At 46.1% G+C, this 13,684-nt stretch overlaps 1 protein-coding gene across 5 annotated transcripts in view; it reads right to left on the reverse strand.

Moving 5' to 3' along the window:
• The window catches only part of LSAMP (limbic system associated membrane protein), a 314,354-nt gene that overhangs the window by 154,195 nt on the left and 146,475 nt on the right, over window positions 1-13,684 (reverse strand). For all 5 annotated transcript variants that reach the window (XM_027789958.2, XM_027789956.2, XM_027789959.2 and 2 more), the window contains one exon: window positions 12,089-12,321. In XM_027789958.2, the coding sequence (XP_027645759.1) occupies window positions 12,089-12,321 (233 nt within the window). The remainder of the gene's footprint in view (window positions 1-12,088; window positions 12,322-13,684) is intronic.

Genomic DNA, 13,684 nt, shown 5'->3' on the forward strand with positions numbered 1-13,684 from the left:
TCTCAGGACCACAGGGGCACCACGGGGAGCATGGAGGAGACCAGCACCCCCCACCAGTGCCCAATGCAATGTGGGCATGACCTATCCATTCCAAAAGGTGGTACCATCAAGTAGCATGAACACAAGCCAGTCTGAGTTCAGGGTTTTCTGTGATACTACCCACAGAGGGAGTATTGGCATAGCCAAGGTATCAATCTCAACTGCAAAGATGGTCCACAGGCTTTGCACAGCTGTAAATATTCTCCTGTCATACCATGAATTACATGAAACATAATTGTAATAGTTAAAAACACAGTAGGAGAAGTAGTCGCTGCCACCCCGTTAACACTTCTCTCAAACAGGTTAATGAGGGGCAGTCTCCCTATGAACTTTTGTTCTTTACTTCTTTCCTGTAGGTCAACAAGTGGATTAATCTTTCAGGTAAAATCATGAATTGGGAGCTCTACGCATTCATAATCCCTAAAATCATCATTGGATTTGTATAGCCAAGGTCATAAGGCTTCTACCTTGCAAAGTCTGTTCTGTGGTTATTAGGGGAGATTTATTCTACTTCTTTACAAATATATTTTTTTTTTTGCATTCAAAAAAGGAACATACCCGAAAGTCACGTTCCCATCAGTCTAACAAGAGGAAAATAATTTTGAAGAGACTCTCCAGACTACAGCTGCTGCTGTGACACCTGTGTGAGGGCCATGTGGATTTCAGGTTTAGGATCTTGCTTCTTGGCTTCTCTCCCTTTGAAAGGCTCTCTGTGCCTTACTTTGCTTATCTGCACTTAACGCATTGGTGGATATACTTGGTGGGTACCAAAGCTGAGAGCTGAACCTCCCAGTTACCAAAACACGAGTAGATGTCCCACTCACCCACTAACTCAACAGCTCACAGTAGTCTAGTCTTAACATACAACTTCTTCTGGTGACATAGGTCTGTCTCTTTGCAGACAATTCTGTCAACGCATCCACCAGCCAGATCGTGCCTGACCTTCCAGGCGAGCTGCTAACCTTCCTTATGCCCAAGTCAACCACGGCCAGATGCCCCAGGCCCACCACACCACCCATACCCGGTGCACAGCTAAGCATCCACCTGCCAGGATGCTGTGAAGAAAGTCCACAATCTTACAGCCTGAATGGCTCACAAGCTGAGGGCACCCAAAGGTGAGGTGCCATTATGTTAAAATCACAGCACCATGACAGTCCCTTCCCCGCACGTTCAAAGGGAGTGTCACCTTATTAAAGGCAAAAGGCTTTTCTTATACTGCTGACAGAGAAGCCTCAGAAAGGAATAAAGAAGATAATAGGCTGCCAGAGGCCCAATTTACGCACCCCAAAATTAATGAGTCATTCCAATTAAATTATTTGCCCTAAATTAAAACTTATCACCAAAATCCAATTCTCATTTCATTACAGAGGACCTCCCTAGTTACCAATTTTTTTCTCCACAGATTTTTTTTAAAGGTTACCTTCATGGAATGGGAAGAAAAACTGTAGCTGTAGTCTACTTTTCTGTTTGAGGAGCCCTGAAAGTTTTATTTTTCAAAAATTTCTCATTTCTATATGTCTCCACATAATAAATTAAGACATTCCTAGAAGATCTGATGGAAGACCGGAGAAATACAAGATCACGCCATCAAATAGACGATGTAAGGGAAATGTGATACATAAAGGAGGAGGCAATTTTAAACGTAGCGTTGCCCAAGCGTCAGCAGCCCCAGCTTTTTGATATAGAACTGAGAAAGCTCATCCACCCCCACCCCCACGCCCCCATCTGGGGATCTCCAAAGGGTCTTTCAGCAAAAGGCAGGCAGACAACTGACGGCACTCCCTATGTGCCTTTGAGAAACAAACCGAGCTTCTGCTCGTATTCTCAGACTTTCACACACCGCTACGACTTCTCGAGCAGGGCTTGGTTCCTCCTGCCACGGGTCTGCCCCCCCCGACAGCCGGGGCTGTGGCTGGCAGGCACCCAGCCCTGCTGATGAGCACAGCCACGTGCTCCCTCACACTGCCCACGCCAACCGTCCTTGCCTTCCCAGGAACAACCTTCCTCCTGTCTTCTGTTGGAGATTAACACTTTTTAACCTAATATTTGTTTTTTTAAGAGACGTTTTCAAAAGCTGTGGTTGGGTTTTGAGAAAGTGCTCCCTGTCTGAATACTCTGTAAATGGAAGCCATATGTCTAAGTATCTGTATCTTTTTTGTCTATTTTGTTGTGCGCACATTTGGCAAGTTATTTTTTCCCCTTAACTATCACATCTCAGTCTTTATTAAACCAAGCTGCTATTCTGTTATTTTGGAGGGTTTTTTTCCCAAGCAACCAACTCCTGACATTTTAGTGGCTATACAGGAAATGTGATATTAAGTCATTATTTTTTTCAGAATGTTTCTTCACTTTCTAGCGAGTAAGGAGCTGCTGTTGGGGTAGCAATTTCAATGTTTCTAAAGATAAAAAGAAGAGCTGGAGCTCTGAAAAAGCCATCAAAATCCAAACCCTGAAAACCTATTACTTAATACAATTTATCATTTGTTGTTTTTCTGGAAAGCAGCTGGAGGCTCATCCTACAGGGCATAGCATGCATACACACCAAAAAGACAGGGTACGCATCCGTTGAGGAGTGATGAGAGCCAGCAACTGGGCAGAGACAAATGGCAGGAGCACATGGTCATCGCAGGCCGGCTGGGGTCAGTATGCACCATGAAGATGCTGTAGCAAGTGCACAGCACAAAGACTACGCCTACCTGCCTTTCCCCGTTCTTCAAACCGTCAAGTCACTTTTAGAAGGACAGTCTCATTTTAGAAATACTATCTCCTTTTTCCCTTTCCTGAAATGCTAATTTCTTTCCTTCTGTAATTAATCCATATTAAACAGTAAAATGGGAAGCTTCTGAAGTAGGAAATAAATTTGCTTCTTTCTACAAGTCTTGATGTTGTTTTTGAACTTTTGGCTCAATTTAGGCTTATTTTACAATCTGTTCCTGGCCAATTCCAATTTCAGATGAAATTTTGGCTCCAGTGAAGCAAAATTCCCTTTAATTTCAGTGGAATCAAGGTTTTGATCCAGGTTCTCATCCACTAACACACAGCTACAATGAGTGTAGACAGCAGCACAGCAGCCAAAACCACAGAACATGAGCCGGTGAACTCCAGGAATCTGGAATTTCATCCCATATGGAGTTTTGAGCATGGCAGATTTGCAGTATCGCTCCACTGGCACCAGTGAAGTAAGAAAAACAGACAAAAGGAACACGCTGTTCCACAAACGCTGGAATTAGCAAGGCCTGGTTTACCGCAGCTACGTGTCCTAGGTCCTGATGCCTTGTACCTTGGAAAACCTTCAAAGATCTTGACCAGTTTTAGTCTAGGTGGCACCCGCCAGCTGGCACGTGCATGGCTCCAGACCTGTCTGCAACCACACAGGCTTCTGCGCATCCCCTTGGTAAGGGATGCAGGAGGAGACTGGGATCCATTGGTGGGGATCTGAGGGGCAGGAGCTCTTGTTGGGGCAAGGTCACAGCAGGGATGAGGGGTGCTGGAGTGAGCTGAGCAGAGGACTGCCAAGCAGAAGGGCAGGCAAACAGCATAACCGTACAAATAAACCCATACACGCTTTGTTTCTTAGGAAGCCAAGCTACTCCCAGTATCTCTAGGGTTTGGATATAATAAGAGCTCAGCTGAGCGAACCACAAATCTGGCTAACCTCAACCTGGCAGTGCTTCTTTCAAATGAAAAGAAGAAAATAAAGTGGACAGTAAAGCTACGGAAAAGGTTGATCTGAGACAGAGCATGATTAACCTTAGCTTTCAGCTGTATCGCAAGTAAAAAGACAAGCTGATCCTAAAGTTTCTAGCGGAGACTAGCTATGCATCTTCTCTCATTATTTTGGGTTAGAAATCCAATGCTTCAGATCAGATCTTTTTGAGAATTTTTTGAAACACATTTTTTGCTTATTTTCAAGCTATTAAGCAGTTACAGGCCTGCTGTGTAAAATGAGTAAGATATTTATTCCTGGCTACATTAGCACTTTTTTCCTGGGGGAAAAAAAAAAAAAAAAAAGATCTGGAGAGGATGTGGCAAAAAAATAGTTCACTCACTACTGACAAGACTGGGGCCATCAGGAAGGGAGCAAGCAATGGGAATTTATGACTTAGGATGTCCAAGGGGCTATATTCTGTGGTGGGCAGATCGAGTCAAATTCCAGGTCAAAAGTCAAGGCAATTTTGTTGGGCCACCACAACCACAGCTTTTTCAGCAGCGGGAGCAGGAACACGCTTGGCTTTACAATTAACGGTTATCTGTACTCTGCCAAGGGTTAGCAGACGTGGTGGTGGGACTAGGTTCTTGCCGTGTTTGGAGCTGACAGCAAAATATTGTTCCTATTCCATTGCCTTACAGTCCGGGCTAAGACTTGGGACAGTAGACTGAGACTATCAGCCTGAGAAATAACAAGGCAAAATCTTTCACAGCGCTGGTCTGAATCTAGAATCAGCTGATCAGACAAAATCACACAAATTCAGCTGATACTGCTTTAAAGAGACACTCAAGCTAAGCTGATTTATATACACTAAGGAGCTGGATTATCATATCAAGATCTTTCCTCCCAGCCGTAGGAAAGCCTTCTATGTATTTTATGCAATACTTCTTTCTCCAAAATGAGTAAGCATTTTTTCAAGTATTCTGTTTTTGTCTCCTGCCTGCACCTGCAAAGCAAGCATCAAAATATTTCCAGAAAAACCTCCTGATTTATGCACTAAGAAGTGCTGAGATCCAACCTATATAACAGAGCCAAACCCTATGCTGCATAGCAACATTCCAGCCATGCCTGGAGATAGAAAAACAGAAGTTAAGAGGCATCAGGACACTATGGGGAGGCCATAAAAATACTAGATGGGAAGCAGCAGGAAGTTCCTTGGTAACCTATGAAGCACCAGGCACAATCTCCTCCTGCAATTTATGAGTTTGGGCAAAGCGAACCAGTACAGAAAACCTAGAAAGCATGCCACCAATACTACTGTGTGCCTGAAATCCTGGAATTATTTCGCTGGTAGGAAATTACAGTCCATGGTAACAGGGGAAGGGTGGCAACAAGATCTACCGTGCTTCAGTTCCCCAAGACGATTCCCTGCTCTCTCAGATTATTTTTCCCATCAAACCCATCCGCTGTCACTTCCTTCTGAGCATGCTGGTCCTGTCTTTCCCAGTCCCTGTGGTAATCTGAATTTATCTCCTCCCTCCAATCTTTTCTTCTTCTCCCCCAACCGCTCCCAGTAAAATGATCTTTTTTCTTCCTCCCAGAAAATTCATACTCCCATGTTAACTCATTATTCTTTGCAACAGCATGCCAAATTCGCTGTCATTTTCCCACTGGGGCTATGTCCTGAAAAAGACAAAGTGGTCTGTGCTCATTCTTACCTACTGCAGACTCACTGGAATTGAAAGTGCTACAGTGCTAGCGCTCAGAAAGATCCCTCCAAATTCTGGGCCCTGCGCCCACAAAGCGGGGAAGCAAACATCTCTCGGAGAGCAGCAGCTGACTCCAAAATCCTTATTGTCTGGCTAGCAAAGGAAAAATAGTTTCAGCTGTCTTCAAACCGCTCTGCTTCCAGTGCTGGCCAAAGAGGTGTGGGAAAGACAGGCATGGGCTCCCACCACAGCTCTGCTGAGCTCAGAACCAGTCTGGCTCTGGTCTCCCAGTGATCCACTGCAAGCACTGACAGCCACCGGCCCCGGATTCTGGCAGGGAATAAACTCCAGCAGAGAATGACAGCAAGGGGTCTGGAAAGACTGAAAGGATGCATGGCATCATATGCACTGCTCATCCCAGGCTCCCCACTACAGCCAGTGGAGGGACACCGTTATTCCCACTGGTCAATTCGTCTCATGAATTTTGGACAGCTACTTTAGGATGAGCCAGACTGTGCCTCAGAAAAGTGCTTCTCCTCATGAATGGCAGAGTCCATGGTGACCCACTCCAGTGATAACATCTACCTTGGGTTGGATGAACCCCGCTCTGGCTCATGGGCTCATGTCCCGGGCTGGTGACCAGCAGAAGTTACCTCCACCTGAGACCTGGCTTCAGGTTCCTACGTGCCTCCTATATGCACATGCTCATGTGCCTTGCTCCAGTTCTGCTTGGAAATCCTTCTCACAGTCCCAAAGTCTAAAGAATAATCTCTCCCTGTCATCTTTCCCTACCGCTGTCCTCATCAATGAGGACAAGGGCTGAGCAGATGATGGGCAGCACCCTCTCTCCTCAGCTCTAGACCCAGCTCCGACCGAGGGACTCGCTGGCGGAGCAGTGCTTACACAGGGGAAAACAAGCTGCCTTTGTGGGTAAAGCATTTCTCTCCACCAGTGCTTTACCAGTCACCCTCACAAAGTCCTTTAATTACAGAGGACTGGACTGGGAGGGGGCACAGCTAATCTACCACGCACAGTTAGTAATAAATTTTCTATGGTTAGATCCTGGCCACAATGAATACATCTTTATACCACTTTGAAACAATGAATGGTCAGTCTGAATCTTTGCAAGCAAGGAGCTCTACAAAAGCAATGCATAACGGAGAAAGGCTACACCCTGTGGTTCTTTTCACACACCAATGCCTATCACTTTGAAAGAAAACCAGAATTTGCCCTTTAGCTCCTATACATTTGACTTTGAGTTTGTAATTAGGGCTGGGCAGTAAACAAGAATTCCTCTTTGTGAAAATTTGCTGCTTAAGTCTCCAAATCTGTTGCGGTTTTTTTTGCCAAAATGCCAAAGCCTTTTTCATTATTATTTTTTTTTCATTAAACAAGGGCAAGCTCACATTCTTTCAACAGCCAAACACTGGGAATTGCAAGAGATGTTAGTGAGCCCGCAGGAGTTCCAGGCTCCGAGCAAAAATGCAAGCGTGACTTCTCCATACCTCTGCTGAATGTTCCAGCTTTTAGATAAGCTGTGGCAATGCTACACCTTTTTTCTCTACCCAACTTTGACCAGAAAAAAACATCTCCAACCTGTAAAACCTTCCTGATTAAATTTTAAACAAAGCCAAAACTAGTGAAGTGTTTTAGTTTCAACTGAAAGGTTCCCAGCCATCTCCATTCACAATGATGCCTTGCTGTAAAGGCTCTGGGCAGCAAACACGGCAACCATCTGCTTGCTCCTGTTCGCGAGTCATTCCTTCAGCCTGCCTTAGACAGACCTAAGTCTTTACTGCACATGAGAAAAGTAAGGACTACAGAGTTTTCTCCACTGATATTTAATGCCTGAGAAGGGCTTGAGGACATTGCCCTAAAAGAACAAGAACTCAAAGTAACGCTGGGAATGGGGCAGCCTCCACTTCCCCGTTATGACTCGTTCTCCTGGAACAAGTCACTGAACATACTGGAATGAACGATTAAACATCCCATTTATAAGCACCTAGAGGATAATAATACAGTAAGAGAGGAAAAAAAAAAAAAAAAAGCAATGTACTTTTGGCAAGCACATATCATGTCACCTCAGCTTCATTCCCTTTTTTTGTAGGATATCTGGCATAGCAGATATTGCAGGAGCAGTATGCTTGATGATGTGATATATCTTGACTTCATAAGGCCTGACAGTCTCTGGAATAAGCTAAGAGAATATGGTGGATGTTAAATCACCATCAGGATGCTTCAAAGAGCTGCAACCAACAGATCGCTATCCACCAGGGATGGAGGTTTTAGTGGGTTGCTACCACAGTCCACTTTTGTGCCCTGATTACTTCAATACTTTAATTAACACCTTCATGATGGAACAGAGAGATGGCACCAGGCTTTAGTTGATGACACTGAACTGGGGGCAGTTGCAAGTGCTTTGGAGACCAGGATCATAAGTAAACTGAAGAAGTGGTCTCCATGGAGAAACCAACCAGATGGCATCCAACACCAGTGAGCACAAGGCAGTATGCCCAGGAAGGGGTGGGGGTGGGTGGGTGGGGGGTATTAATGCTCCAATACAGAAGGGGGGAACGAGCTGCAGACTGTGTCGCAGACCAGTAAGAGAGGGTTAGAAAGCAGCAGAGAGACTGAATAAGCAAAAGCAATTAGGTGCTCTTATAAAAGAAAGGTAAATCTCACCTCATTCTGGAGTTAGGTGAGTGCAGCATGATATGCAAAACACGGCTGGTATTTTTATCTGCATGACTGAGTCCTAAACTGGGACTTTTGATTTGGTTTTGGACAGCACACTTAAAGAAACATGTAGACAAATCAGACAGTAGTGAAACCCATATGACATGAGGGTTGTAAAAGCAGATGTGTGAGAAGCAGTGAGCCTGTTAAGCTGGACCAGAGAGTTTGGAGACACAGGGATTAATGGGCTTTTAGCAGATAAAAGGTAGTTTTGAGGAAGAGGAGAAGAAATTACCATGATGTGTCCTGGAAGGACCAGAAATAATTGGCAGCAAAATCAATTAGGATCATATGTTAATAAAAGCTTTCCAAGTGCAAGGAGAGTGAAATAATGGCTATGCAGGCACAGGTTGTCTTCAAAAAATACATGTTAGGGGCAACCACCGTATAGCTGATCTTGTTTCACTGCATGGGGAAGGACCAGACCACCTCCTGTGGGTCCTTCCAGGTCTTTGCTCCTCTGAGGAGATGACCACAGAAACATCTGGGGTAGTTCACAGGGAGGTTTGCTATCACACCCCAAGCGAAGCAGCAGGAGATGCTGTGAGTGAGGTGGTGGCTCGGAGCAGCCCCCTCATGTGTTCACCCCAGTGCAGATAGCGCAGCCCCAGCATCTGGGAGCAACTGAGCTGGGCAGGGGCAGGTACCTCCCGTCCAACCCCCCTGCACGCAGTGCTGCCCACCTGGGTCAGAACGGCACAACTCGTGGCCACGTTATACTAACCAACCTTTTGGCAGGGAATGCCTACTTCTGCTAGCGGAGTTGGCTTGAAGTTTGAGGAGGAAAGACTTATGAAGAGAACTTTCTCTACTTTTAGCTGTCTATCAAGTGGCAATTTTTTTTAAGTGTTGTTTCTTTACCTCCCTTCTAGACCTCTGCAACATGCCCCAGCTGGGAGCAATCCTATCAGTGAGCACAGACACTTACAGAGAGGAAAGGCACAGACCGAGAAGGCTGGCTGTGCAGAGACTGGTGCTGCCCGACAAGGCACAGCTGGCTCTTTCCTTGGAAATACTAAAGGACGTGGGCACCCACGCTGGAGAGGTGATGTCCCTCTTTCTGTGAGATACTCCTGCAGCTCTGGCCAGCAAAGCTCACCGCAGGGAAAGCTGATTTTCTCAAAGGAGGGAAGGACCTGCTCCTAGGATGCAACTCCATTAGCCTGCAGTCATCTAAACGCAGTGAATCGTTAGCCCAGCTATTTCAGTGGCACTGTGGGCATGGAAGTGGTCTTCTCGAGTTATAAGGGCTCCAGCATCACTCCAGTATCCACCTACCTGTTAGTCTCTGGTATAGCTATCCCGTTTGTTTCTACAAGCAATAGGAGCTGGGTTTTGACAGTGGCTATACAGATGAGGGAGTTGAACTGGGGGAGATGAAGGACGTGTCTTTGGTATAGAGTGCAGTGGGGAGCAGGAATACCCCCGGCAGCACAAACGGAGCAGGATGGGAAGCCTGAGCATGGGGAGCAGGAATACCCCCGGCAGCACAAACGGAGCAGGATGGGAAGCCTGAGCACGTCTCTAAGGCAGCCTGTTGCTTCCAGGGCACGAGCAGCTACCATTGCACGGTCTTTCACTGACAAATCCAGGCGTCGCCAGTGATGCCGTGCCAGCTGCAAAGCTAGCAGGGAGTCTCTGACCCTGCCTTATTTCGGTTTCCCTGGGCTTGTTCAAAGGGAATCGCTGACCACCATTCCAGAAATCCTCCCGCCAGATTACCGCACAGATTGCTTGACCTGTTATTTAATTTTTCAAGAGCTGTATTTTCTTTTTTTTTTTATTTATTTTTACATTTGGGATGCCCAGAGCTCTACACAGCCCATGCTTTTAAATTTATCAGCACAAAACCAAGTAAATAAACTACATTAAATAAATAACACCAAAAAGCTTAGCATGACTCAATATCCAAACTCCTTTCATTTGTACTAGCGGCAGACTATTTTTCAGGCAGACAACCTGCAAATCTGAGAATAATAATAATCAATATGAGAAAATGATACCCAAAGAGGGAAGAGATTATTTTTTAACATATACTATTTTCTAATGAATTAGTTTTACTAGTTAAGATTATTTTTAAAACACGGTTTAAAATGATGAGTCTACTCTTCCAAATTGTAAAGGATTTTTCATTTGTATTTTACTTGGCATTTTTTTTTTTTTTTTTACCAGATGAAATTCACTTTTAGAAAAATCAAAGCTATGAGTTTCAACTAATTACAGTATTACAGGACCCGGTGCTTAAAAGCAAGCATGAGGTCTTTTGTTAAATCTGTGGCAGGCATTAGAACAAAGATTATCCACAGATACCTTGTTTACAGGCATCCAGAGTTTAGGTGTGCCAAAACCCACATTTCCTCATCCTCAGAAAGGTGGCAGCAGTTCAGAGCTGGACACCCACACGTTTAGGTGAAAGCTAAGCGAGAGAGCTCAGATTTGCTCCTTTCCTTAGGCCCGTAGCTAATAGGCACAAGTAAAATTAATAATACATGTGCATGGCTCTAAAATTAATTTATACCTGTATTTTTCTTGACAGGTAAATGGAAACTGTATCCTGTGAGATTTTACCAGCAATAACCCACCTACAGCCAGTTAGCTATGCACGGCTACAGCGGGCAGGGTACACCTGCAGGGCTGGGGGGCACAGTCCACAGCCCGCTGCTGCGGCAAACACTCAGCCGAGCTGGGAGAGTGGCTCTGCGTGCTGCTGTGTGCCACTTGTCACACCGCTGGGGGAGGACTTTGCGCAAGAAGCTAAACCAGGAGCCTTCTGTCTCGCTCCATGCGCACGTAGAGCATCACCTCTGACCGTACACCCGGACTGCACCGGTGTGCAGATGAACACTCGGATTGCTAGTTAGCCCTCAGCTTGCCAAGCAATACCAGCAAGAGGAAGAGTCCCTCTGGGCATGCATTTATATCCAGAACAATTCAAACACTTGCTGGGTGAAATAAAAGCTGGAGCCTTTTGAGTTACAGGAAAAATCAGGAGAAATAACAAACTCCTGCCTGAATGATGATTTAGAAGCTGAACATGTCTGTAATATGTATTGAACACACTCATACATACCTATCTATCTAAGCTGCTCTATAAATATTTTAGATAAATAGGCAGATAGACAGAATAGCACGAAGATTAAATGCAAAACAAAACAAAACAGAGTAAACTCCCTTGTTTGGTTTTCTGGTCTGGACAGGATGGAACAACTAAATTCCATAATGTCCTTACCTGTAATTGGTGAACTCCTTAACGCATTTACTCTGTTATACTGCAAATGCAGGCAGACAGATAAGACAATGCTGGTTCAGATAGCCAAGTTTCTAGTTCCCTATGACACACAGAGGAGGAGGCTGGCTAAAAAAGGAGAGGGCAACATAGGGTACGCAGCAGCTACCTCAAGTACCAGGTCTCACACATGCCTAGCAACAGCACACCCTGCAAACGAATGACCCAGCACAGAAAAACACCCAGGAAAATTAATTCCCCAGCCTTGCAAAGAGTTGACGACAGAGGGCCAAAAACCACAGCACAGTAGCTTGTTGACACAAGCAAAAAGAAAGGAAATCTGAGGAAGGAGGAGGCGAAGAAACCAGAGGGCTTTCTGGGAAGAGATGAGACAAACACGATGTTCTGACAAGTGTCATTATAAACAAATGTTTCCCCTTAACGCCAGAACAATCAGAGCCAGGAGCTGGGTTTGCATCATACTAGAATATGTCTGGGCATCACTGGTGTCCCCTGCTCTGTCACAACTTTTGAAAGGCCAGACTGAGCGCAGAGCAAAGCCATGCCACGCCACAGTGCAAGGGGACAGTCCTGCTGACTCCTGTTGCAAACCTAAGGGATGCACAGGCTACTGACTCTACTGACTCTGGGGTTTCTCTAAGAAAAATACAGACCCCTCCACCCACTGTGTCTTTTGCTTTTTGCTCTCTTCTCCGGCACGTTGCTTACCTTGCACGATCAAGTAAACCTGGGAAGTCTTGGGGTGATGCTGCGTCTGCACTGAACACGTATAGGACCCCTCATCGTAGACATCCACTTTCTGGATCCGCAGGCTGTATTCCAGGGGGTTTCTCTTCTCCAGTTCTACTCGAGGGTCCAGGGACCACTTGTCCTCTCCAGCAAAAATGATGCCAGAACGGTTTAACCAAGCCACCTTGGAGCTTCTGTCTTCTACGTAACACCTGTAGAGGAGGAGAAAGACAAGGGGGAGATTAACCTCTCCATCAACTCCATGTTGTCTCTTCCCTTTCCTATTCGCCCAGAAACTCCTGCCTTGCCAGTGAACCACAGCATCTCCTCACCATTGTTGCGCCACGGCCATGTATTCCACTATGATTTTTTGAAAGGTTTCAGGAAACTTTGGTTCAGGAAACCTTGGGATTCGGGATGGCCATGCCTCTTGTTCTCTCTTCCTTTTGTCTGTAGCCTACACCTGCACCAAAAATGACTTTGGAAGGCCACAAGAGATCCTGGTCACCAAATCCCTTCTAACCCTGCCAGTGGGAAAGGTCGGAAGGAGTTCTTCCCATACTTCCCCCTCACCTTCAGAAGTGAAGTATACAAGAGAGTGACATTCCCATCCTCCTGTCAGCCTGCAGGGCAAAGGTTCAGGGCTCCAGCTTTGCCAGCTCAGGGCACAGCTGCTCCATCCCTCAGTTCCAGCAGCACAAGGGGAGGGAGCTACAGGGTACCTCTCTTCCCCATCCCTCTGACAAAAAATGGCTTTGTGGACAGGAGCATTCACTCCTCAAACACCACCCTCTTAACAGACACACACCCTTGCCGTTGCACATGTGCCCACTTACGCAGGCAAGTGCAGGTTTGAGGCTGAAAAGGAGAGGCTGCGGGGGTGTCCCTGCCATCCCTGTGACACACAGAGCATGTCCTCTGACCATCCCAGGTGAGACAGGAGAGGAGGAATGACAGGTAGGGGTGGCAGGCAGAGGAGCAGCAGCAGGACCAGCAACTGCCATAGCCCTGACTGGCAGCTGTTGCAAGGCAGAGGACCGACTAACCCTGTTGCAACTGTGTGACAAGCATTTTGCTCCCTGACAGAGCACGGTGAAGGCCCTGTGATGACAAATGCATTTTTGGCCAAGGCAGCTGCCCTGTACCACTTCCCACCTCTAGAAAGTGGCTTGCACAGAAGAGGTGAGGAGATGCCAACGAGGAGGCACGTCCTGGTCACTCTCAGCTGTGTCTCATTCCAGAGGTCCAGGGCTGAATAAGACATGGGGACATAACTGCTCCTTCACCCTGGCAGCCCACCAGGGCCAGGCTCAGCCACACTGAGGGGGTTTGCCCTGCAGCAGCTCACACCATGTTTACTGTGTGGATAAAAAGGGAAGCTCAGTCTCCAGAGCTGTTGCTCTTTCACTTCTCAGAGCTCTGCCTGCAGCCTCCTAGCAGCCAAACAACCCAGCAGCCCTCCCCACCACGATTCAAGCATATGTTGTATTTGAAAGAGAAAAGAGAGAGGATAAAGATTATTGCTTCAAGATAAGACAAATATTTGATGGTAGGCTTTCGTATAGCATCTTAGCA

This window comes from Falco peregrinus, chromosome 6 (assembly GCF_023634155.1).
Source record: "Falco peregrinus isolate bFalPer1 chromosome 6, bFalPer1.pri, whole genome shotgun sequence".
Lineage (NCBI taxonomy): Eukaryota > Metazoa > Chordata > Aves > Falconiformes > Falconidae > Falco > Falco peregrinus.